Below are 27898 nucleotides of genomic sequence, written 5' to 3' on the forward strand. Positions count from 1 at the left end.
ATAGATAGAGTGAATGCAAGCAGGCTTTTTCCACTGCGGTTAGGGGAGAAAAAAAACCACAGGACATGGGTTAAGGGTGAAGGGGGAAAAGTTTAAAGGGAACATGTGGGGGGTGGCTTCTTCACACAGAGAGTGGTGGAAGTGTGGAATGAGCTGCCAGATGACGTTATAAATGCGGGCTCATTTTAACACTTAAGAAAAACTTGGACAGGTACATGGATGAGAGGTGTATGGAGGGATATGGGCCAGGTGCAGATCAGTGGGACTAGCAGAAAAATGGTTCAGCACAGCCAAGAAGGGTCAAAAGGCCTGCTTCTGTGCTGTAATGTTCTATGGTTCTATGGTTCACTTTCAGAATACAGATTCATGGACCCTACTTGAACTAGGATTTTCTTTTTAAATATTAATGGAATATAAGTATTCTTCTATCAGGATATTAAAAATTGTTAAAACGGGCATTTCTGCATTCAGAATTGCCAAAACACACGCAGTTCACTAAAGTTCACAAGTGCAACTTACGAAAGCAAATTTGCATCAAATATTTCACAGAAGTAAACAGACATACTTACAGTTTTCCATATTGCTGCTGCAGGAGTATGCTTCTTGACAGTTTTAGTTCCATTCAAAGAACTTTGGTTCTTCTGGTAAAGAAAACAAGGGGAAAAACTTATAGATCTTAAGTAATAATTACTAAAGTATCAGCATTTTAAGGCATATTACAAAAGAAGGAAAATGGAAGATGGTGATAAAATGATGTATTCAAATTGGTAAGCAAGTTCCCCAGTGAGGTTCCAGGACCTTAGTTTTTCTTTTTTTTTAAATGTGGACGATGAGATAGCAAGTCACCCGTCTACGATTTCAAACTCCAAATGGCAGGAATAATTCACAGTGCAAAAGAAATTCCCATCTGCAGAAGAGGTTCAGTAATATGAAAAACAACAAAGTGCAGAGGAGCAAAAATATCAAGGAATCCAAGTACACAACACTTCAGTTATGAAATTACTTGGCACAAGTTTACAATTTCACTTTAACAAGAGTCTATGACAATGTGTGTTTTTTCTACCAAAGCAAGAAACCTATTAAGCACTTTAGCAGAAAGGTATATGAAAAAGAATTTTAAAAGTACATGCAATATTTCAATGTTTTCCTGGGTTGATTATAAAGACAAGGATGTTATGTTTTAACTGCATCAAATCTTGGTGAGACCATTTTGAAGTACTATGTCATTTCTGGATGTTCCTCCACTAAACAAATATATTGGTTTTGGAAAGGGCACAACAGGGATATTAAATTTCAATGTAAAGTACCAATGTTTACATCCCCTTGTGTATAAAACAGCTCGGATGGAGAGGGGCAGATAGCTGCAATATTTATGAGAACACCAGTAATTTTCTCTGTACTATGCTAAATGGTATAACATAATAGAATGGTTATAAAGAAATGTGAAGGGTCAAACTAGCAATAAACACTCTACAAATTCAACTGGAGTAAGCCTTTGGAGTGTAGGATCCACCTTTCCTACAGATCTTTACTAGACATATATTTAATTGAACAAAACTGATAACTGTTGACCAGTAGATGTGAATCTAGTTGAATGGGAGGATATCCTCCTGATATTCAGGCATTTTCTATCAAATGATTTCCCCTTTGAAATATTAACTCCTTTTCCCTTCCCACAAATTCTGCTGAACTACCTTGTGTCCCCAATAATTTCTGCTTTTATTTCAGCATTTTTTTACATTGCTAACTAGAAGACTTTGCAAATTAATTCCCAAGATCTATAACTACTATTTTCATGAAAGGTTGCTGTAGAATTTGTTAAATTTAATCAAAACTTTATGTTTCTTACTTATGTTTACACTTACTGTTAAAGAAGAGAGTTTACTTTTTTAGGTATTGTGTTATAAGTCATATAAAGTGGCGATGCATTCATCAATGTTCCATACAATTTTTTTAGCTTTGCAATTATTATATATTGATGAAAAATCAATTAACTTGGCAGTCATTCATAAATGTTGATTTGATTTCTAATTGCTTCAAAATATTAGATGAGAATAAAAACATGTTCTTTAAAACAGTGGATTGACCATTCAGGACAAATGAAAAAGAAGTGTTTCATCCAGAAGCTAGCAAAACTTTGGAATGCTTTATCCCGGAGGGTTTTATAAATTCAACTACCCAGTATATTCAAGAATTTCAGTTTGTTTCCTTTACTTTTTGCCACCTAAACAGTTTTTGTTTTCTTTTTCATTACTGTAAAGGTGTTAATCAAAATTTACTTCTGCAGCCACACACCTTTGCATAACAAATGTCTCCAAATCAGCTTCTACTCACTTTTCATCCAGTATAATCTCATTTTAGTAGATGAGAATGTAGGGTTAAGGTTATAATCACATCAAGCATGGTTTTGTTGGTGTCACACAGGCTCGAGGGGCCTATATGGTCTACCCCTGCTGCTAATTAGTAGGTAGGTATAAATTGTTAACACTGTTTCTCTATCTTCAAAGTCACTGCAGAGTATTTCAAACATTTTTTTTTACCACTAGAACTAAAGACAAATACAGATGGTTAGGAATATCCAAATCATATGGGAGCAACGGTATAGGAAGGATGTGGAAGTATTGGCGAGGGTGCAGAAAAGGTTCACCAAGAGTTACCTGGATTGGAGTGTATAGCTATAAAGAGAGGTTGATCAAACTTAGATTGGTATCTCTGGAGTAAAACAGTCTTAAGAGAATCCTAGAAATATATAAAACTTTAAGAACATAGATTAGATAGAGTGTTTTTACCAGAGTGAAAATGTTGACTATTGCAGAGCATAAGGTAAGAAGATGGAAATTTAAAGGGGATATGCAAGACAACATGTTTTGAAAACACAGAGAGAGTGGTATGCATCTGGAATGCACTGGCAGGGAGGTGGTGGAGAATGATAGGATAGAGGCAATCAGACAGACATGAGAGAGCAAAGGACATGGAGCATTTGCAGGCAGATGGGATTAATTTAATTTGGCATTCTGCCCATTGCAAGAATGCACCTATTCTTGTGCTGTATAGTTCTGTGCTCTTTCTATGTTCCCTCAAACTTCTCTGTTTGCCTTCGATAGTGTGGCAGGATATGTTAGTTTGATTTGCAGGTGCATCTAACCATTACAAGTGCATTACACAATTCCCTCACAAACACTTATACTATGACCCAGGATTACTGGAAGGAGATTAAAATTTTCAGTTAAAAGGGAAGAATGCTGACATACATATTATTAGAACTGTCTGCTTTAACAATTAAAGATTTTTTTTAGTAAAACCATGGGCTATAATCTGAATTACTCAACTTTGTTTTTTTCAACATTACCCCAAACCATCAAATACAAAGCAAAAGCTTTGCTGATTCTCTCATATTGTGATCTGGTGTATGATGTACTACTGTGTGAGCCTGCTAGCAATTTTAATTGTAGTGCAGTAGGAAACATTTCTGCAAATAAATGTTGACAAACCTTTGAGACATTATAACTACTCTATTATAATCTTCACAGAATTTTGATTTATCACTAAATTTTATATATATGCAGAGTGTTACAGCATGTTTCACAAGATACAAAACTATTTAAATTTACTTGACAACACTCATTGTTTTCTGACTATCTCCAAAGATTGACATATCATCAACCACTTGGTTTCAAAACAAAAAAAAAGTGATGTTTGACATACTTTTCCTTCAATAAGTTCCATAAGTTGGTTATAATGAAAATAGCCACTGTGTTGTGGATCCAGCAATAACATAAATGTTTTAATCTCCTCATCAGTTAGACGAAAGGGGAAATGCTGTAGAATTTGACGTAGTTCTTGTCTAGCTATTAAGTCTTTGCATTTCTGAGAAAAAAATAAAATTGCTTTACTATAAAAGCATTATAGAAACATAGAAACATAAAACCTACAGCACAATACAGGCCGTTTGGCCCAGAAAGCTGTGCCAAACATGTCCTTACCTTAGAAATTACCTAGGGTTACCCATAGTCATTATACAAAGAATCATTAAAAATAACATTGCCATTATCTAAAGTCCAATTACTTGCATTTATACATTAAAATGTATTTCTGAAAAAGTTCAGCTAAGCTATTTGAGGGTATGTTTGTAACTCTGTAAAGTTTAAGTGTATTTTAGCACCAGAAAGCTACAGTTATTAAGTGTAAGAAATACAAAAATTTTGAATTATGACATATACCTCCTCCTCCAAGGCAGGGTATCTCTCCTGGAAATATTTATGAAGCTTCAGGACAACATCCATAACCTTTTTGTTCCCAAACATTTCTCCAGTATGAGTCAAACTGTGACAAGATGACAAGCTGTGTTTCAAAATAATGAAAAAGATGAAGACTGAAGCACAAATAAGAAATTCTAGACTTTATTTTAAAGACTGAAATGGTACTATTATGACACCAAATCTTTGAGGACCAAATTTACAATTTCAGTGATATTGCCAGTATGACATTAAATCAATATGAGTTACACGCATGGTAAATTTTTATCCAACCTAGCATTCTAGTGCATTAGGTGAATATCGAACTGCAATGACAGTTTGAAAGAGTGATGCTCCTGTGGAAAACTGGTCAATATTTTCCTTAAAATACCTGAAGTCCTAAATACATGAATATCTTAATTTATAGAAGGAGCAGTTCTCTGCAGAGCTAGCATTTATTACACATAAAGTACTTGGCCATCTCATTAGTTCTCTCAGACACCAGGGCCCTTTGTTAATTGGCTCAGTGAAAAGCGTTTATACTTGAATTGTCCATCTAGAAGCAGGTACCGTTCAAATGATATTCCTGGTGAGCTCAAACAACAGTCTTTTTGGAGTAAACTGAAAGTGTACTGTACCAAGCTGCAGCAAAGTGTTCTCTATAATTTCTCTACCTGCTAGCATGTATTTCTCTTGACACAGTCATTATCCAAGAAAACTTGACAGAGATTCAGAAAGACTACATTGATTCACTGAACCATTCATCATTCACCAAAATCCTCTCTCTGTCAGCATTTGAAATTATTCATGAAAACATCTGACAATAAATAGCGACTGGCAATACAAAAGCATATTATTTGCTGCCTTGATTTAGTTGATGTCCAAAATTGAAATTCCTCGTACAAATAAACAAAAACAAAATGAATCACAAACTTACTCCAACTTTGCTCCAGATTTATGTGAACCACACGCAGGAGACCTTGGAGTTTCCTGGATAACAGTCGTACTCTCAACCTGCGAAGGGCTACACAATATACAGTTTACTATGTGTCTCCAGTATCCTAGATATTCTAATTTCTACCATTTACTCGACCTAGCTATCCCTACCCATAGTTTGTACTAGTGTTTGCCTGCTGGAATTTGTGACCTCTTCTGAATCCTAGTGCCTTAGTAACTTGGAAAATCTCCATACAAAGCTTCAATGAATTAAAATGAGTGACTGTGAACATATGAGGGATGCTCCTCCTCACCGCACTAAAAATTTTGGGGACATTGATAGAGAAACAAATTGGAAAAAAGTAATTTAAAGATGCAAAAAAATAAAAATTAAAACCAAAGGAGCAGAAAGGAGATTTATTATGCAGATGTGCCATGCGTGTTTTTTATGACCAACTAATATCATTTATTATGACTCAAGAAATGAGAAAAAAAACATACATCTATATATGTTCATTGTGCATTCTCAAAAAAGGAGAGAGTGGATCTCTAAGATGCATGACAATATAACAAGTCACAAAGAACTAAATAATATATACTTCTGCTCAGTGGAAAAAATGTGGTCAAATCTAACCAGCAAGTCGGGATTGCAAGATATGAGATATCATTGCTAAGTTCTGTCTTATTCCAATCCCACCTCTCAAGTCACCATCAAATGCTGCTTTGACTGGAAAATGAAATCTTGTTCTATAAGAATGTGAATATAAATTTGTCCAAAGTGATTACAACCATTCAAAGAAATTAAGTGCAACCAGATATGCCTTTCAAAATTGAAATGAATTAGGACAGATCTGCATCTTTGTTGTGTCATTTCCTGTTATATATCTAAGCAAAGAAATTAAACAGAAGTAACTATTACTTGAAAAACACCACACAACAGAAATAGCTATTAAACCTGCAGAAAAATAAACTTACATATGATTTGGTTGATGCTTTGATAATGCCCATTTGTCCTCCAATGGCTGTGACTCTGAACGGGTCAGTAAAAATTGTTTCCATGCTACTTTGCCATTAGTTTCAATTTTATACCTAATAAAACAAAATTCAAATACTGTATATGTGAAATAGAAGCTTATTAAACCTATAGGTTATGAAAAACAAGTAAACTCAACCTCCTGAAAATTTATCTCACGGAAATATTTCCCTGAAAGAAGTAACAAACCATAAGTAAAACACTTAAGGTATTAAAGCTATCCAAATAATCTTTGGGACATTAAGGCACATACTCCATAATTTCAAGCAAGCTTATTCACTTTTCATGACTGATAATCCATGGCTACGTATCAAACAGAAATCATGTTCCATTCATTATGGAACCAGAATTAATATGTTGGCTCTATATGGCTCCTACAGCTGCCTCGATGCATTTAATCCTGCAGAGAGAGGGCAAGATTGCAGTGTCCATGGGCATTTTCTGATCAGTGGGCACCTGATGGTCTACAATGCTTTATAAACGGCCAAAATGAAGTATTGATTTAGTCGCACATTCAATTTGGAAAGAAGGTTTGAAGGGAAAATTTGTTAAACTGAATTGTGACAGATGACCTTTAAATGACAATAAGAGGAATTGCAAGTAAAAGTAACTTGAAGCCAATTCTGACTGATAAATTAGAAATTATTTTGCTGTCTGGAAGATCACTACAAAATTAGCCTCAAACCAGCTTCTCCTTTATTAATGTGTTTACTACAAATGTAAAAAGTTTGTGTTTAACAGGTCACTGGTGTAGCATGAAGGGATGGGGAAGAAAAGAACAAGTATTTCCCATTTTAAAAATGTATAGTCTATATTGTTCAATAAGCGGAGCAAATAAAGATTGCACAAATGCAAGGACAGGACTGTTTTAACGTCAATGTATTATCTACCTTCCGAAGCCTGGATGGTCAGTGGACTGTCGCCAGGATAACCAGTAAGGTTTACAAATTATTTTAGAATCACAGAGTTAGAGGTGTACAGCAAAGGGGCATTTGGCCCACCACATTGATGCTGCCCTTTTTGGCCAAATAAAAAATTCAAGTGCCTGCCTTTAAGTCTACTAAATATACCCTTTATATCTGATTCTCGCACCTCCTCTGGCAACAAGTTCCAGATATCACTCTCTGTGCAAAACACTTTCCCCTCAAAACCCCTTTGCAACTCCTTCTCCTATGCCCTCTTACCCTACCATGAAAAAAGAGCTCAACTACCTACACTATCTATGCTTCTTAAAATGATAAATACCCCTATCAGGTCACTGAACCCAACCCTTACACTCCAGCCTCCTTTGCTTCACAGAAAACAAACACAATTTCTTTCATCTCTCCCCATAACCAAAGACCTCTAATCCCAGTAACATCCTGGTGAGTCCCTCTGCGATCCCTCCAAGTAACCACATTCTTCCTTTATTAAGGTGAATAGAACTGCACATAATGTTCCCAGTGCAGTGTTCAGTAAAGCCACAACATAATAACATTATTGTGCTGTCTTTACGACAGTTATTTAGTTTATAATATTTTTGCTTAGTAATTCATTCGATAGTATTTTCTAGTTAGAATTAGAAGTGTTTAAAGTATATTCATTGCATGTAAAATATATCGGCATGCGATGACGTCACATCCGGTTTCGCCGCGTCTTGTGGGAAAATACCGGTTTGAATTAGCACGAGGGTGGGGGCTCACCACGAGGCACACCTGAGCAGAAGTTGTTTTGCAGGCATGAGAAATCACAGTGAGAGCAACGCTGTAAGTTAATAGATAATCGATATATTGAACTAAGATGTTAATGCCGATCCTGTTAGAAGTAACGACGGTCGATAATGTTTATGCTTTCGTTAGTTAAAGAGTTGCGGATAGTTTGCATGGAAGTGTATTTAAAGTAGTCAATGGAGCAGGTAAACTCTGCCTGTATACTGCACCTTAGTGTAATGTAGTTATAGTCACCTTTGCAAGTATTTACAATTGAAATGTGATATTAAGGAAGGAACAAATACTGTATCAATCTTGTATTGTTTAATCAACAGTTTTCACCATATGTTAATGTGAAGAGTGAACAGTAAATGGTTAATCTTACTGCGATCTGGTTCTTATTAACTGTGGTTTATCTCGACGTTTAATTCGGCGTTTCGTTACACGCGAAGGAGAACGTTACAATTATACTCCATGAAGGCAAGCACGTCATACATCTTCTATACTTTCTTATCTACCCCTGTTATCTCTTTCAGGGACCTGTGTATTTGATTCTCCAAGTCCCTCTGTACATCATATTCCTTTCTGCTCTATCACTGTCCCACTTCCATTCAAAATACATCACTTTGCACTTACAAGGAATAAATTCCAATATTCCTTGATTTCCATATGACTACCAATTTTCATGTCATCCATAAACTTACTAATCATTCCTTCTATATTCACACCCAAGTCATTACATAATAAACAACAAGGGTTCCTACACCTATCCCTGTAGTACACTATTGGTCACAAACTTCCATTTCCAAACTTTCACTACCTGTCTCCTATCACTAAGCCATTTTCAGTAATCAAGCTAACAGGATCAGCAATACAAAACAACACGAACAGCTCCTTGGAATCTTCTCTTGAAGACCTTTACTATCACACAGGACAATATTCGATGCAAATATACAGGAAAACCTTAATTCACCTTATGGTTCCAAATAAGCAGGCTACAGAAAGCTGCAGGATGGAAAAGAAGTAAATGCTATGAGCCTATTCCTCACACAACTAAGCTCTGCAAGAATTTAAGGAAAGGTGACAGCTTTGCAAACAAGTGTTCAGCTGACTACCAATAACAGGTCTGTTAATTACATATGCCCTTTGGAGGGATGTGGCATTGACTGGCTGATCAACTGAATCAAAGGGATGTTCGATTCTGTTCGGAGAGGAGATGCACTCCAAGCTGGTTAAGAAGTAATAGCTATATCTTTGTGCAATGTTTTTGAAAATGTTCATCTATGATGTGTAATCTGTCAATTAGATGATACAGGTCATATGCAAGTGTGTTTAAGATACAATAACAAGCATTCTATGAGTTGTTTTTGAGACATCCCAAAACTTTGTATCTGGTTGACCTCCTTGTGTGTGCTGAAGTAACAGTGAACAGTGAGGTTTGAATTTCAACTGATTATGTGGGTATGGGATGTGACAAAAGTCCAATGGCAATAGGCATGAGAGTAGGATATGCTAGATACACTCTTGAGGGCAGAACAATGTTCTGGGCAGTGTGACCTGCTTGAAAATAGAAACATAGAAGACCTACAGCACAATACAGGCCCTTCGGCCCACAAAGCTGTGCCAAACATGTCCTTACCTCAGAATTACCTAGGTTTATTCATTGCCCTCTATTTTTCTAAGCTCCGTGTACCAATCCAGGAGTCTCTTAAAAGAACCTATCATATCCGCATCCACCACCGTCACCGGCAGCCCATTCCACACACTCACCACTCTCTGTGTAAAAAACTTACCCCTGACATCTATTCTGTACCTACTTCCAAGCACCTTAAAACAGTGCCCTATTGTGCTAGCCAGTTCAGCCCTGGGAAAAAGCCTCTGACTATCCACACGATTGAAGCCTCTCAGCATCTTGTACACGTCTATCAGGCTACCTCTCATCCCCCATCGCTCCAAGTGGAAAAGACAGAATTCATTCAACCTATTCTCATAAGGCATGCTCCCCAATTCAGGAAACATCCTTGTAAATTTCCTCTGCACCCTTCCACATCCTTCCTATAGTGAGGCAACCAGAACTGAGCACAGTACTCCAAGTAGGGTCTGACCAGGGTCCTATATAGCTGCAACATTACCTCTCAGCTCTTAAACTCAATCCCACGATTGATGAAGGCCAATGCACTGTATGCCTCCTTAACCACAGAGTCAGCCTGCGCAACAGTTTTGAGTGTCCTATGGACTCAGACCCAAACATCCCTCTGAATATCCACACTGCCAAGAGTCTTAACATTAATACTATATTCTGCCATCATATTTAACCTACCAAGGTGAACTACTGCACATTTATCTGGGTTGAACTCCATCTGACACTTCTCAGCCCAGTTTTGCATCCTATCAATGTCCCACTGTAACCTCTGACAGCCCCCCCCCACACTATCCCACATCACCTCCAACATTTGTATCATCAACAAACTTACTAACCCATCCTTCCACTTCCTCATCCAGGTCATTTATAAAAATTATGAAGAGTAGGGGTCTCAGAACAGATCCCTGAGGCATATCACTGGTCACCAACCTCCATGCAGAATATAACCCGCCTACAACCACTCTTTGCCTTCTGTGGGCAAGCCAGCTCTGGATCGACAAAGCAATGTCCCCTTGGATCCCATGTCTCCTTACTTTCTCAATAAGCCTTGCATGGGGTACCTTATCAAATGCCTTGCTGAAATCCATGTACACTACAACTACTGCTCTACCTTCATCTATGTGTTTGGTCACTTCCTCAAAAAATTCAATTAGGCTCGTAAAGCCCAACCTGCCTTTAACAAAGCCATGCTGACTATTCCTAATCATATTATGCCTCTCCAAATGTTCATAAATCCTGCCTCTCAGGATCTTTATCAAATTACCAACCACTTAAGTAAGACTCACTGGTCTATAAAATCCTGGGCTATCTCTACTCCCTTTCTTGAATAAGGGAACAACATCCGCAACTCAAAATCCTCTGGAACCTCTCCCGTCCCCATTGATGATGCAAGGATCATCACCAGAGACTCAGCAATCTCCTGCTCCCGCCTCCCATAGTAGCCTGGGGTACATCTTGTCCGGTCTCAGTGACTTATCCAACTTGATACTTTCCAAAAGCTCCAGCACATCCTCTTCCTTAAAATCTACATGCTCAAGCTTTTCAATCCACTGTAAGTCATCCCTACAATCACCAAGATCCTTTTCCATATTGAATACTGAAGCAAAGCATTCATTAAGTAAAAACACAAAATGCTGGCAGAACTCAGCAGGCCAGAAAGCATCTATGGGAGGAGGTAGTGACAACGTTTCAGACCGAAACCATTCATCAGGAGTTAGGTACCTGTTATCTCCTCCGGTTCCATACACACTTCTTCACTGTCACACTTGATTGGTCCTATTCTCTCACATCTTATCCTCTTGCTCTTCACATACTTGTAGAATCCCTTGGGATTTTCCTTAATCCTGTACGCCAAGGCCTTCTCATGGCCCCGTCCGGCTCTCCTAATTTCATTTTTAAGCTCCTTCCTGCTGGCCTTATAATCTTCTAGATCTCTATCATTACTTAGTTTTTTGAACCTTTTGTAAGCTCTTCTTTTCCTCTTGACTAGATTCACCACTGCCTTTGTACACCACAGTTCCTGTACCCTACCATCCTTTTCCTGTTTCATTGGAACGTACATATGCAGAACCCCACTTAAATATTCCCAAAACATTCGCCACATTTCTTTCGTACGTTTCCCCAAGAACATCTGTTTCCAATTTATGCTTCCAAGTTCCTGCCTGATAGCCTGATATTTCCCCTTACTCCAATTAGATGTTTTCCTAACTTGTCTGTTCCTATCCCTCTGCACTGCTATGGTAAAGGAGATAGAATTGTGATCACTATCTCCGAAATGGTCTCCCACTGAGAGATCTGACACCTGACCAGGTTCATTTCCCAATATCAACTCAAGTACAGCCTCTCCTCTTGCATGCTTATCTGCATATAGTGTTAAGAAACCTTCCTGAACACACATAACAAACTCTACCCTATCTAAACCCCTTGCTCTAGGAAGATCCCAACTGATATTTGGGGAATTGAAATCTCCCACCACAACAACCCTGTTATTAATTCACCTTTCCAGAATCTGTCTCCCTATCTGCTCCTTGATGTCCCTGATACTATTGGGTGGTGTATAAAAAGAACCCAGGAAAGTTACCGACCCCTCCCTGTTCCTAACTTCCACCCACAGAGACTCTGTAAACAATCCCTCCATAATTTCCTCCTTTTCTGCAGCCATGACACTATCTCTGATCAACAGTGCCATGTCCCCACCTCTTTTGCCTCCCTCCCTGCCCTTTCTGAAACATCTAAAGCCTGGCACTTGAAGTAACCATTCCTGCCCCTGAGCCATCCAAGTCTCTGTAATGGCAGCAACATCATAGCTCCAGGTACTGATCCACACTATAAGCTCATCCGCTTTGTTCAAAACAACCCCAGTAAATGATTTACATCAACGAAGAGTGGATAAAAGAGTGAATTTGGATAGGATGAAAGTGAGTGAGTTTGTAATGAAACAGAGAGCCATAGATTGAGGGTTTTCAACTTTGCTTATAAATATATGAAAGGATATGCAGCAAGACATAGAGATTAAAATAAGCATCAGATAAAAAGGAGGCTGGGACACTTGTTCATCCATCTCTCCTCTTCTCCCTGAACCTTGTTCACTGCCTTTCCCTCTAACATCTCCGTAAAGTCTGTCAAATTGTCTTAAGCTACCTTGTCCATATAAGACTTGAGAGAGAAGTGGATTATGGACTGGATGCTTTCAGTTTTAAAATGACTTAAACTGTCTTGTCGAATTAAGACTTGAGAGAGTAATGGTTTAAAGAGAGTGGATGATTTCAGTTTTAAAGAGTTGCATGGAACTTGGCAACTTTTGCGTAACTCAAGAGGTAGAGACGGAGCCAGAAATACTGCTAGAATAAATAAACATGACGAAGGGTCTCGGCCCAAAATGTCGACAGTACTTCTCCCTATAGATGCTGCCTGGCTAGCTGCGTTCCACCAGCATTTTGTGCGTGTTGCTTGAATTTCCAGCATCTGCCGATTTCCTTGTGTTTGCTGTACTGATTCTGTCTTTTTTTCCCCAGGACTGTGGTAAAATCCAATTTAGATTTCTGCATGTTATCTTTCTCCCTCAATGATTAGTACTAATAGGTATTTTTTATCTTATATAATAAACAAGAAATTGTTTAAAATGTTCAGACAAAATATTTTAAATTAAATGAATAGTATTAAGTACACTTACGTCTTACCTGCCCATTATGTGATCAAAGACTTCTTTACTCATTGAAAATAAAACATTGTTGAAAATTGTCTGGAGCTCTTCCATTGAGACTAAGCCACTTTTGGTCACATCAGAAGTTGAAAATGCTTGCAACAACTCATGATAATTGGAGTGCAACTGGAATAAAAGAGGAACATGCTACCAACTCTGTTTAATTCTTTAGTTCAAATATCCTTGTCATGAAAAATTACACATACAATTGGCCTGGGAGACTTGGGTAGCTTTAAAGAATATTTACCTTTGTGTTTGAATAGGTGAGGCAATAATTGAATATGCAAATAGTGAGCATATGATAGTACCTGACAATAATATTTTTTATTTAGTAATAAAAATCACTGGTGATTTCTAATTTCAATTTCTACAGTTGATAATAAAAATTAAATATAAAAATTTAGAAACATCATATTAAAAAGAGCATATTTTTATATACAATGCTTTTTTTTTGCATGAGAATAATAAAGCATTACCAGTATATTAAACAATTTCGATGAGGACAGAGAACAACAATAAGGTAACGTGAGGGAAATTCTTACTTTTTAACACCCTCAAAGATTTTTATTCATGGCATTGAGCTTAACCCCGTGTCATGTTCTTCCTGTGAGTATTACACCATTGCTTAAAGAAGGATGTAGGCAAAAGGCAGGTAACTATAAGCCAGTTATTTAACATCTATAGTAGGATAATTGCTTGAAGCCATCATTAAAGGAAAAAAAAATCAAGACATCTGGATAGAAGTGGTTTCATCAAGCAGACATCATGGATTAATGAAGTGCAAACTTACTGGAGTTCTTTGTGCACAGAGATTAGATGGGAACAGGTAGATATTAGGATTTCCAGAAGGCATTCAATAAAGTGCTATGTAAAAGACTTATTCATAAGATAAGGGTGCATGGAGTTGGCGATGATGCATTAGCATGGTAGAGGATTACGAAAGGGATAGATAAAATAGAGGCTGGAAAGTTGTTTCCACTGGTAAGAGGTAGGGACATAGCATCAAGTTTGAGGGAATAGATTTAGGACAGAGATGAGAATAAAACTGCTTTTCCCAGAGAGTACTGCATCTGTGGAATTCTCTGCTCAGGGAAATAGTACGAGGCTACCTCATTAGCATTTCCTCCCTTTTTTTTGCAGTGATACAGACACATTGTTCTGAGCAAAAGTTTTTTACATGGCCTGAAAACTGTGTGGCAATTTAAATGTTTTTTTTGTAATATACATACTATGAATATTTAGAATGAAAATTAAAAAAAAACACACATTTGATGTTATTTATTAATTGTATTTCATTGTATAATGAAATACAGGATGACAAAGAAAATCATTCACACTTCCGTAAACTTTTCTTCATCTGTCTTTATTACAAATCCATTGTCTACAAACACTGTCCAGATTAATTTGTATCCAGATGAAAGATACTTCTTAGTCCTCATTAGATCATTCAAATATTCCACTTCTAGTCTGTTTCTGGATTTAAATTTGATTGAATTCATACGACTGAATCCTTGTTCACAGACAGCACTAGAAGCTTGAAGTGATCCAATGATGTCAACAAGAATTGACAGTTCATCAAATTCTTCATTTCTAAGCACATAGTTCAACATATCAGCTAACATATTAATTGAAACAGTTTTAACTTTCGCAGAAATTACAAATTTGTTATTACAGAAATGCTGCAACATTTTTGAGGCAATGCTTTCAGTGTAGTTCATAATAGTAGTTGAATAATTTTTTGTCAGTCATACAGCATTCTCTTCTCCAGATTCAAAATTTGTTGGTTTGCAATAGCAAAAGGGACAAAAGCTTGACATTCTCTTAACTGATCGTCAGGAAACCTATTATCCAAGTGATTACACACATTGAATGAATCAAATAATAGAATAATGAATTGAATAAGTCAATTATATAAAAGAAAATTGCAGCTGGGGGAACAAAGGCTATGCATTCGAGAACATTTCAGTAACTGCATGGCTGCGCACCGACTTAGCTTAGAGGGAACAGTGCTCATTTAACATATTTCAGACATAGTTACAGCATAGCAGGGGGATTAGGGGTTATGGATAAATGCAGGTAGGTGGTGTTGAATTCATGTCCAGATCAGCCATGATCTTATCAAATGGTGGAGCAAGTTCGACCTGACAGATGGCCTACACCTGCTCCTATTTCTTATTTTCTGATAGTCTAATATTTTTTTCCTTCCATCTCTTTTTTCCAATTTTTCATCATTCAAATTTTCATTCCCCTGTACTTTCCATGCACAAATTTATTTGAAGACTATTGGAAAGTTATGAATCATTTATTGTAAATATTGCATGAATGCACATAATTAGACATACATTCTTACATTTGTAGGCAAGGAATAGAAAATAAGTATTAAATTCACCTTCATGAGAAAAACAGTCCTTCCAGGTGAGGTGACACTTCACCTGTGAGCCTGTCGGTGTCATCTACAGTATCCAGTGCTCTCAGCATGGCTTCCTGTATATTAGTGAGACCTGATGTAGATTAGGAGACGACTTCGCTGAGCACCTGTACTTCAACCATCAGAAAAAGTCGGATCTCCCAGTTGCCACCCATTTCAATTCTACTTCCCATTTCCATTGCAACTTGGCAGTCAATGGACTTCTCTACTGCTGCAATGAAGCCACACTCAGGTTGGAGGAGCAGCACCTGATATTCTGTCTGTGTAGCCTCCAATCTGATGGCATGACCGTTGATTTCTCCAACTTCTGTTAACTCCCTCCTTCCTCATTCCCCCATTCCCGTTTCCCTCTTTCAGCTTGCCTGCCCATTGCCTCCCTCCGGCACTCCCCCCTACTTTCCTTTATTCCATGGTCTTTTACCCTCTCCTATCAGATCCCCCCTTCTCCAGCCATTTATCTTTTTCACCCATCAACTCCCCAGTTCTTTACTTCACCCCTCCCATTCTCCTGGTTTCACCCATCACCTACCACCTTGTACTTCTTACTCCCCACCCCCCAACTTCTTGCTCTAATTTCTCAACTTTTTTTCCAGTCCTGATGAAGTGTCTCAGCCCAAAGCGTCGAATGTTTACACTTTTCCATAGATGCTGCCTAGCCCGCTGAGTTCATCCATCATTTTGTGTGTGTTCATCAAATTTACCTTGCTTCTATTCATTAATACACTATGGATTTACATCCATTTTAATAATTTTGGTTTGCAATCCATTTTATGAATGACGTACTCTCCTGAGTCCAGAGGAATAACATACCTCGTAATTGGGAAGAATATGTATTAAACATAACACCACTACAAGTGAGCAAGTTCCAGTGTCTGCCCAACTAACCTTTTAAAAAATAAGTAACACTGTTAAGACAATTGAAATTAATCCAAAAGCAAACCATAATAGTTAAAATCACAAAACCTATCATTTTTCTACTAATATTATAATTGTAATTGTTTACCATGTTTTATCTTTTAAAGGTCATTATATTTGAGCACTCACCAATATTAGCAAAAGTCATAGCTATTTCAGTCATAGCACACTATCATCATTGATTTGGATGAAAAATAACCCAGTGTTCCACTACTGTTGATCTCTTATTCAAACTCAAACTATAAACTTTCTTTATTTCTATAAGAATAACATTTAATTTAAACACACAAATCCAGTTGTGCATATCAAGATGTATCAGAATAAATGAACAAATTTACCTTTTTTTGAAAAGTAGAATAAATTTCATCCATGGATAAACTTTTTGAATTTATGGGGGGCTCCTCAGTCACTTGTTGTTGCAATTTTGGTTTTTTTTCTTGTTTTTGAACACCATTTTCCCAGTTCATTGCTTTGTGAAACCACAATTAAATATACTTTAAACACTTATAATTACCAATATAAATTTTTCTGCTATAAACATGATTTTTTTCCATTCATGTCAGTTCACCAGAACCTTGCAATTTTTCACTCTGTATATTTCTATTCTCTACTCAGCATCCAGTCTTGTTTCCTCCTTCAATGATAAATACAATCTAAATTCACAAGCATCATTCATGGATCCCTTGTGTTATCCCTTATCCCAAGATTTTGTGTAATTTTTTTGCATTATATATGAACACTAAATCCCAAACAGTGCCAATTCTCAAATGATCATATCAATGGATGAGATGTTTCATTCTTAATTGAGGTTCCTATCTTTCTTCAACTTATTCACATTCAAAATTCTGCTGACTGTATTTAATCCTGCACCAATACCCAAATATACATCACTTTAAAGCTGCAATCTAAACAACCGGAATAAAATGTAATTCCATTTTAAAGTTTAACTGAATTGATAAAGATAACTCGGTCCGAAATGTACTTGCATTTCCAGTCAACATATCTTTTACTTTGGGGAGAATTAATGCTCTTCACCTAAACTGCAACAAATCTGCTAGTGGAAATTAGCGGATCCAGTAACATCAGTGGTGCATGGGGGCAGGGGAGGAGGAAATGTCAAAGTTTTGGGTCAAGACACTGTAATAGTCTGATACCAGTCCTGATACTGGGTTTCAACCCAAACATCAACAATTCCTTTCTCCACACAGATGTTGCCGGACACATTGAGTTCCTATTGTACTGAGTTGTTGCTATTCGACTAACTTTCTGCTTCACATCCAGGCCAGCACTGCTTCAGAGTCTGGAGCACAAACATGGAAGGCCAACTGATCACACAGGATTAACAAAGGTTTGTCTGTGGGAATAGTGCAGGGACAATGGAGGGAGTACATGATGCAGTCTAATACTTCTTTTTCATACCAATAAATAAATTATAATTTTCAGTATCCGGGGTATATTTAATTTGAGTACCATGGATACAACTCCAGATTCATTCTGTGTAAAGCAATCCTTTTTAACTGCACTCCTGGTGGAATATCAAAAACACAATGATGACTTTAGCTGAAGTAAATGGAGACTTTGGGCAGTTACCTGCTACAAATGTAACTGAAGAGTCAACAGCAGAATAGTTATACAGTACTTGACTCATAATAAATCTCTAGAATTTAATGAAACAATGGGAATCCAGCAATAATTACCACCAAAAATAAACATATTTGCCAGTATGTCTGAGGATAATCACTTGAGGTCAGACTTCCTGCAGTTGTGTAAATATTGTGGGCACTTGCACAAAAATAAATGCAGTGCAGCAAGCATTTCTACAGAATGTTTCTCCCAGTGGATACATGAAACCACTTCAACATACTGTCTGAGGTGGCTGTGCAGGAAGGTAGTTTCATAATATTTAAGTATTTAAGTGAACACCCAAATTGTCATGGTATAAAAGGCTACAGGGCAAGCGCTGGAAAATAGGATCAGTACATTGGGATGAACTGCATGCTGAAAGACCTGTTTCCATGCTGTATGACTCTACGATTCCAAGATCAGTTGGCTGATAATGAGTGGAGAACTGTGAGTTCTCCACTTATTATCAGAAAAGCAACAATAATGGGATAAAAATACTACATATGCACACATTTAACGCTGAGTTCCCCCAACTCAAAAATCTTTAGCTTGCACAGCCCTCCTCTACCAGTCATTCTCTTTATCAGGGGGCTAAAAGACAAATGCGAGCCAAGTCATTAATCAGGTTCTCATGGAAATTAATTACATATCACCATTGATTGTGCTGATTATTTGGAAAACAGGATCTTGAAGTCTGACTTGTATAACGATTGTGGATACAAAATTATTTATACTTACATGCAGAATTATAAGGCAACTTTGGGAATATAGTACATTTTGCTTACAGTCAAATATATTCTACATTTCTGATGATTCATAATCATGATTTCCAAATTATATATTAATATTATAAATTTTAGATCAATTAAAGCATAGATGTGTACTAGCTGAAGTGAAAGGATGAATAACTTAAGACCAACCTTGTGCCACACATTCTTTACTGCATTTGTTTGAGGATTCAACATGGATGCCCAGCTTTTGTAGAAACTGCACGTAATTCACTGTTCCAGTCCGAGAAAGGTTGTATCGAGAACAAAGCCTAATGGAAATATACATCTATGTCAGTGAAAGTAACTGCATCTAGGTTGGCTCAACAGTACAACTCCTGTTACTTGAGTTGGAGTGCCTATATTTAAAAGGGATCAAAATCTTCAATTAAACCCATGCCCATGGATGGCAAAGCAAGCAGCACACCAAGTCCATTGCCTGTTTATAACGACCCAATACTTCCTACCAGTTGCGAGTAACCTGCACCCACCCATAAACACAAAGTTGAGTTTGCACAGATACCCCAGTGCTAACCTCCTGCAAAACACTGGTCCAAAATTCCATGGGAAGGTCCAAATGGTAGCAGAGCCTTGCAAGCCTAAATGTCATAATCTGAGAGGCCAGGATCAGCTCCATTTAGAAGACAGTAGTCCAGCAGCAATTCGCAATTGCTTTCAGAGACTCCAGTGTTGACTTAGTAGCTCATAAAGTAAATGTCTTGTTTCAAACTAACTTGCACATCATAAGGAAAGGTCTGTCAACTAATGCACTGATCCAAGAAATAAATATGGACAATATGAAGTAAAGGGATCAGAGGCTTGCAGATGCCACTCAGTAAGACTCAATGGAGGTAGTAGAAAGCAGGAGAAATCTATGTTTGCAGGAATACAAGAAGCCATCCTGTTACACACTTAAAGATGTGCAAACAGATGAAGGAAAAATAACTGTAGACTGGAGAAGGATCTCAGCAAGCTGAATGGGTAGGTGCAAAAATGAAAGAAGGAAATAAACCTACAGACGTGGAAGGTAATGTGAAGGAAATTAGGCATGGGGATCACACAGATGATACTACACTAAAGAGTAGAGGAAAAGAGGTTAAGCATATCCATAGATCTCTCTAAATAGATGGAAAGATAGATGGATGGGTAAGATTTGTAAGAAAATTTTAGGCTACTTCATTCAATTAAGAAAATGATAGCAGTGGTTATACTTCTATATGAGTACTCCAAAGAGCTGAGTTACAAAATTCAGAGAATCAAGTTTAAATACCATGACTGTAATGGCACCTATAAAATACTAGATGACTTTAAAATCTTCCTTACAGACATTCCGAGATATGCCCAAATTGGGAAGCCTGCCCTGCAAACTAAATAACAAATACATGGCATAGACTGAGATGCCTTTTATTCATTAATATCTCTGGCTCACCTATCTTGATCTCTATACATTGTTCTGACCCACCAGTAAGATCACCTTAGAGGTAGTTGCAGAGAGATACTTAATCAAGAGAGCTTTGAGTTAAATGTCTTTAATACTGTTGTTATAATAGCATCGTTAGAAAAACTTCTTACTGATTGCCTGCTATTGTCATAGCTCCTTTCCATACCTTCCATCTCAATCCCCAATGCCATCCCCAAGAACTCCTATTCCCTTTAACTGCTGTATCAATACTGCTACCTGCTGAAGCACAGAGAACAGCATGGGCACATAATTTAGTCCGAACAGGGACTTATGAGCACATTGGAGTTGTAGGAATGAGGTGGAAAGATGAAAAACACAAGGGATAAGCTACTTAACTTTGTTCTCATCTTTCAACAACTGAGCAATATGAATTATTAACCAGCATAAAGTAGCTTGTAATGTTATTCTATAACTGTTTAAATTAGTGTTTCAAGCTTAATATTTATAAACATTCATTACTCTTCTGATGTAATGGATAAAGCTGAAATCACTGCTTTGGATTCCCTTCTGGCTTCATCACATCGCATAACCAATTTAAAAATACATTTAATTGTTGCTAATTGCATTCTGCTTTCATTTGTAATGTAGCAAATTTTCACTGTAGTGCACAGGATTAGCTATTGAACCATTCTGTATCAAAGTATAGTTTTAAAAATACATCCCAAAACACGAAAGATGGGCATCCACATATACTGACCTTTCAAACTGAGAATCTGTTAATCGAAGACAATAACTCTCAAGAACTCTTCGAAGTTCATAGCACTGAATGTGCTCATCCTTGTTATAATCAAATAACTTAAAGGCTCTTAGGAGATTTTTTACATTATTGAAGATCTAAGGAAACAAATAATGTTACATTTTTCTGCATAATTGTTACATAAAATAAATCACAACAGTCTTATTTGCAACTTCTCATTTTTCTGAAATCTCATTTGCTAAAAGTACAGGAGATTGTAAAAAAACGGACTTATTTTCCAGTACTGACACACTGGGGAAGTTGGCATAAAACGTGACAAGCTCTTTTCATACTAGAGTCACTCAGATGGAACTTTGGTTAATATAACAGATATACTATGTTCTGTGTTAAAAATGTTATCTTACTTTTATATGCTAATGAATAGAAGTTTTTTAGAAATTAGTACAAAGGATACCTAAACAATTATTTTAAAATCATGCTGCCAAATATGTTACTCCTTTTAATACAGGTGTCCCCCACTTTACGCCACTTCGCTTTTACAAAAGACCTACATTTGTAACCTGGTTTCACATTCCAAAGAGGATTTTTGCTTTTACGAAAATTTTTCCCATATAAATTAATGGTTCTTCGCTTTACGCCATTTCAGCTTAAGAAAGATTTCATAGGAACGCTCTACCTTTGTAAGGGGGGGGGGGTAAACACCTGTATACCAACACAATTTTACATTCTTTTATAAAACTGAGGTAAATGGGAATGGAAAATTGAGCCATTTCATAAGGGAATGGGGGCAAAAAGCTCAGTAAATTTTAATAGCATTCCAGTTATCCAACCTCAACCACGGCTGCATACCTGGCCCTTGGACAGGATGAGCCAGACACCAAACCACCATTTCTGAATGACAAATGCCTGATTATCAGGATTTTACCATACATCTGATACTGTATTTAAAATATTGCCACTTCACAATTAACTCACTTATTCTATATTTCACTTTCATTTATATGTGAGTAGTCAACTGATCTTTGGTAAGGATGATGCAGCATTTACTGGATTGCAGTAGTCTGGTTCTCTACTGTGCATCAAGGAATAAAATTCAGATACTCCCTATATGTAATCAATTCTGAAACTGATTCTCAGCAAGGCAGCTTAACGGCAATTAGGCTTCATAAGCTGAGCCATCATTTTGTCCTATGTCCATTGACAGAACTAAAATGTATCGCCTGTAAATGCTGGTTTTGCCCCCAAATCCCAAGCCTTGTAAAGCAAATATTTATTTTTTAAAATATCTCATTGTTTGTCCTGCCACATTGTCAAAACAGCTCAGATCAAAGGCATCCTATGTAGTAGGTATAAAGGTAGTTAACTGCTTCTCATCTCTTTTGAAGTGGTAGACCATTTTATCCTCTCTATCCCTGTTAGATGGATGGAATAACACTTGCCCAGTTGTTTCAAGGTCATCAATCCAGCTGTGGTTACAGAACTACCCGCTGCAAATTTCTCTCTCATTTTCTGTAATGAATTCGCCTCTGGCCTTCCTATACATCTCTATGTTGTCTTTTGACAATATCACTTAAAAACAAAGTCCATTTCTAGACTGAAGCTCCCTTAAACTTCATTTACAAAAACTTAGTCACTGCCTCTGCCATGTCATAAACTATCTTCCCTAGTCACCGAATCCAGCTCTCTTCCTGGCATTAATTTGAAATAGATCCAGCTTGTTCACAAAACTGGTGTCATTCCTGATCCTGACACAGTTATCACATTATAAAACCCTACCATTTCCAAGGCTGTTATCATGTTTTTTCTCAAGTCATTTGCTGCTGGAACCAACATGTGTTACCTCCACTTCCCATGGAAGCTCCTACTACCCTTGTAAATGCAAGTTCATCAAAAACTCAGACCCTATTTCTTAACATTCCAAGTCCATCATCCCCACGCTCACTGACTTAGTTAAGCAATGTCTTATTTAAGATTCTCACCCTTGGTCCCCAATTCCTCCCCATCTCTAAACCTCTCTATTTTACAGTTCTGCAAGATACCTGGGTTCCTTTAACTCGTGGTTACCCTCAGTTGAATTACTCTGCACATGGTGGCTAGACTTAAGCTGTCAATGCCCAAAGTGCTGAATTCCTTCTCTAAAACTTTCATGGCTCTTTCCATATGATACATTTAAAACTTTGCATCTTTAAGATTTTGTTTATCTTTTTTAATATCTTCAGTTATGGTGATAAACTTCAGATATCACTTGGGACACATTGCTGTTCAAGCAGTTATGCAAATAAAAGTTCATTTTTGTGATAAAAAAAGTGTTTCTCTATATCACAATGATAAATATATAGGAGTAATTTTGTTCTTTTGCAAAGTTTGATGCATTTCTCACCTTTTCTCTGAGGTGATTCTCAACTTGCTTTAATGTCAAATTGCAATTGGAGATAATGGAACTGCTCCTAGAAAAAGAGAGAAAATAGATAAATAGCTGTACTTATAAAGTGAATGCAGATCTTCTCCAATACAGTCCAGTTACATGTATGCTACATTGCCATAAGCAATGCCTGTGCTATTCATTTTTCCAAAAAATCGTACCAGAGGTGAGCAGTTTCTTGATACAATCTGTTTAGCTGTACATATTTCTGAAAGAGCACTCCAAAATAAGCATTACTAATCAACTGTAATGGGAAATCATGGATAAAAAATTACCTTGAAAGTTGAAGCCCAGCTTCAAAAAGTTGTGGCATTGTTAATTACACAGAAACATAACATAAAGATTTTTACTCCTCATGTATGTGAAGGATGTAAGAAATAAAGTCAATTCAATTTTAAGGCAATTCCACTAACCTACCAGATAATTCTATCTTCATAGTTCCTTTGTAATGAAAGAACTGTGTAACGAACACAAACCTTGCAAGGAGGCCAAATGATGACCTTATTATGGAAATATCAGATTATGAAGAGATAATTGGTGAAAGTTTTCTCTCTTACATGGAGAAGCTGCTGCTTGGCCAGGTAGTTGAAGCTGGTGGATGAGTTGGGAGAAGAATTGCCGAATTGGCCAGGAGAAGGAGAAGCCGACAGACGGACCGGGAGAAGGAGAAGTCGGCGAATGGGTCAGAAGGAGAAGGAGAAGCTGACAGACGGACCGGGAGAAGGAGAAGTCGGCGAATGGGTCAGAAGGAGAAGGAGAAGCCGACAGACGGACCGGAGAAGGAGAAGTCGGTGAATGGATCAGAAGGAGAAGGAGAAGCCGACAGACGGACCGGGAGAAGGAGAAGTCGGCGAATGGGTCAGAAGGAGAAGGAGAAGCTGGCGACGGGCTGGGGAAGATTCAGAGGAGCTGACCTGGCTGCAGACCGCATTGCTTCTGTTACTCAAAGACATTGGAGTTGATGTGCAAAAGCAGCTTGCAGTGTAATCGTGAGTGACTATCTTGACGTTTCTCTTGCAATCTCAAGACCCCGTTGGACATTGATAATGTGAGATGCTGCAGGCCTGTTTCCCTACAGGCGATGAGGCAGAAGCGTGGCCTCAGTTGTGGTGAGGACAAGGCCTCAAGCAGGCTTGCCTGCTGCTGCAGTCCAGGTGAGACAACGCTGGGGGTGGTGTGCTTGGTTGGGAACTGTCAGTGCTGCCTTCTAGTGTTCAATCAGCAGAAAGACGGGCTAGATTGCTTGGAGCTGTACCATCAATTGGCATGTTGCTCAGTGACTTGAACTATACATGTGTTCTCTTGCATAACGATGTATGTGCTTTTTGTCTCTCTCACTCTTTTGGATGTATGTTATGCACATAGGCCCCAGAGGAACACTGTCTCGTTTGACTGTATCAAAGCATGCTCTGAATGATAATTAAATGATATGATTTGAGTTTAATGGCTAATGTGATCACATTGCACATCCAAAGTTAACGAAACAAAAATTTTGAAAATTGTGTTTCTGCCCTCAAAAGAACTAGCTTAAATTTGATTGCAAAATCTTTGCAACAAACAAGGATACCCCTGACTCAGCCTGTGGACTGTTCCAAGCCCAACTGTGAAAGCAGGAGGGCTGGGCATGGCACTAACAACCCCATCCCATAAAAACCCAGTGCTACAGAAATGCCAACAAGAAGCTTCAGAGAGCTCATTCCAGGAAGTGGAAAGAGAAGATGGACTACAGCTGGGGACAACTTGAAAGACTAGCTCAGGACAGAGGAGGTGAGCAGCTGTCAGCAGCCTATGCCCCAGTAGGGGTAATGGGCTTAAGTAAGTAAGAATACTCCTAGGATAAAAATTATAAATAGAATGCTTCAGAATTTCTTAAAGGAATTCATATTTGTACTGCTTTCAAAAGTAATATTTAAATCAGTAATTTAATAACTACATTTCTCACTTAAAATAAACCATATCTTATTGATCAAGATATGTTAAATTTTTACTTGAAATTTTAACAACATTCCTTTGGGCTTTTTAAGTTATCAGCATTTTCTTACTGAGAATTTCAAACATCCAAGTGGCAAGTTAATGTTAATTCTTTCTTCCCTCAGAATATTGAGTACTGTCGATAACAAAACACTAGATTTGAAGGCTCAATTCATAAACACACTTAATATAGAACAGATTCATACAAAGCAGGACAATCCCAAGTGTGATCTCTCAACTGTGCGGCACTAGTAGATCTCACCTGGGGTAAAAGAAAAGCACCTCAATCAATTTCAAGCTTCCTGGCTAGGGGGAAAAATAGGGTTCTCATTTCCAGACAGCAGAAAATACTATGTAATTATAGCTTCTTTTTTCAACTGTGAAAACGCGATTAAACAACCAACTACAATCAGCATCAAGATTGTCAATGTAGTCGACAACTAAACGAATTTTCAGTTGCTGCTTATGGCTAAGAACATTATCCTTAACATACCCATTGTGTTCAGAGTAATAAGGAAAACGTTTACAAGATGAGCTTTGCAAAATATTTGATGCATTATCACTTGTCCAACACAGCACTCCAAGCAATTTTAAATTAAAGGCAATGTATCCAACAGAGGATAAACTATATAACTATATAAACTATAATCTATAATCTATAATCTATAACTATATAACTATATAACTATATAAACTATAATCTATAATCTATAATCTATAACTATAATCTCAAAAAAGTAACACGAGTGAATCTGCAGATGCTGGAAATAAATAAAGAAACACGAAATGCTGGCAGAACTCAGCAGGCAAGACAGCATCTATAGGAGGAGGTAATGACGACGTTTCGGGCCGAAACCCTTCATCAGGAGTGAAGTAACATGGGATGGTCGGGGGGGATAAGAAGTGGGGGGAGGGATAAAGTAGAGAGCTGGGAAGTGATAGGCTGGAGGGAAGTGGGCCGGGGGAAGGTGGAGAATTATGGGAAATAAGAGAGAAAGAAAGGTAGGGCTTGGGGGAGAGATTATAGTGAGGGGGGAAAAAGAGAGAGAAAGAGAACCAGACTAAAATAATAGATAGGAATGGGGGTAAGGGTGGGGGGCAGGGGTATCAACGGATGTCTGTGAGTTGGATGTTCATGCCGGCAGGTAGGAGGCTACCTAGGCGGGAGATAAGGTATTGCTCCATCGACCTGCGTGTGGCCTCATCTTGATGGTAGAGGTGGTAACGCCTGCTGAGTTCTGCCAGCATTTCATGTTTCTTTATCTCAAAAAAGTGTTAATGTTTCACTTCAACCTTGCAGTATCAACTCTCCTTTTTTCCTCAGATCTCTTTTATCAACAGCACAAAACCAATAAATAAACGTTTGTGATTTTTAAAACTGGTCTGGAAAGATATGTACAATGATTTCCTTGCCCATTGAATTGTCAATACTGAACGAATCAGAAAATACTGCTAAAATCCATATAAATCAGCATTCGCAAAAAAAAAGATTTAAATGTGTGTCCCTCATTAGATTGATGAAACATTTATTTGACAGAGTTTTGCTAACTTCTTCACAGTTTATGTCACTTGTATTTAAAATTTCCAGTTTATTGTAATTTCAGTACGAACCTGCTGCTTGCTCTTCTTACACAGGATTCATGAGATGAACAAAATTTCTCCAAAAATACCATGTAAGGTACCGTTTCATCACTGTTGATTGGAATCTTTTTTTAAAAAAAGCAAAGAATGTACTTTATCATAAAGAACACAAGATTCATTGTTATTGTAAGTGGAAAATGAATGATTTACTTTCATAACACAAAATGCTGCAAGAATTCACCAGGAACTCCAACCTGTTGGCATGAATGTTGATTTCTTGAACTTCTGGTAATGCCCTCGCCCCTTCTTCACTATTCCCCATTTCCCTCTCTCGCCTTATCTCCTTGCCTGCCCATTGCTCCTCTCTGGTACTTCTCCACACACCCCCACTTTTCTTTCTTCCGTGGCCTTCTGTCCTCTCCTACCAGACTCCCCCTTCCCCAGCCCTGTATCTCTTTCACCAATCAACTTCCTAGCTCTTTACTTCATTCCTCCACCTCCCAGTTTTACCTATCACCATGTGACTCTCTCTCCCCTCCCCATACCTTTTAAATCTACTCCTCATCTTTTTTTCCCTCCAGTCCTGCCAAAGGGTCTCAGCCCAACACACTGTATTTTTTTTCATAGAAGCTGCCAGGCCTGCTGATTTCCTCCAGCATTTTATTTGTGTTGCTTGAATTTGCAGTATCTGCAGATTTTCTCACTTGTGATTCACTTTCATGAATTGGGTTAAGTGTTATAAATTGTCTGATGTTGTAATCATCACACACGTTTATTATTCCACATTTTATTCAA

The 27898-nt window shown here is 37.7% G+C and overlaps 1 protein-coding gene across 3 annotated transcripts in view; it reads right to left on the bottom strand.

The window, feature by feature from the left end:
• The window catches only part of efcab6 (EF-hand calcium binding domain 6), a 95569-nt gene that overhangs the window by 61127 nt on the left and 6544 nt on the right, over window positions 1-27898 (bottom strand). For 2 of the 3 annotated variants that reach the window (XM_059977951.1, XM_059977949.1), the window contains exons 4-14: window positions 27134-27228; window positions 23510-23576; window positions 21130-21266; window positions 19124-19242; window positions 16919-17049; window positions 13215-13363; window positions 6147-6260; window positions 5173-5259; window positions 4221-4341; window positions 3706-3867; window positions 570-641 (exon numbers count right to left, since the gene is read on the bottom strand). In XM_059977951.1, the coding sequence (XP_059833934.1) occupies window positions 570-641; window positions 3706-3867; window positions 4221-4341; window positions 5173-5259; window positions 6147-6260; window positions 13215-13363; window positions 16919-17049; window positions 19124-19242; window positions 21130-21266; window positions 23510-23576; window positions 27134-27228 (1254 nt within the window). The remainder of the gene's footprint in view (window positions 1-569; window positions 642-3705; window positions 3868-4220; window positions 4342-5172; window positions 5260-6146; window positions 6261-13214; window positions 13364-16918; window positions 17050-19123; window positions 19243-21129; window positions 21267-23509; window positions 23577-27133; window positions 27229-27898) is intronic. The other variant, XM_059977950.1, reaches the window with a different exon arrangement.

This window comes from Hypanus sabinus, chromosome 8 (genome assembly GCF_030144855.1).
Source record: "Hypanus sabinus isolate sHypSab1 chromosome 8, sHypSab1.hap1, whole genome shotgun sequence".
Classification (NCBI taxonomy): Eukaryota; Metazoa; Chordata; class Chondrichthyes; order Myliobatiformes; family Dasyatidae; genus Hypanus; species Hypanus sabinus.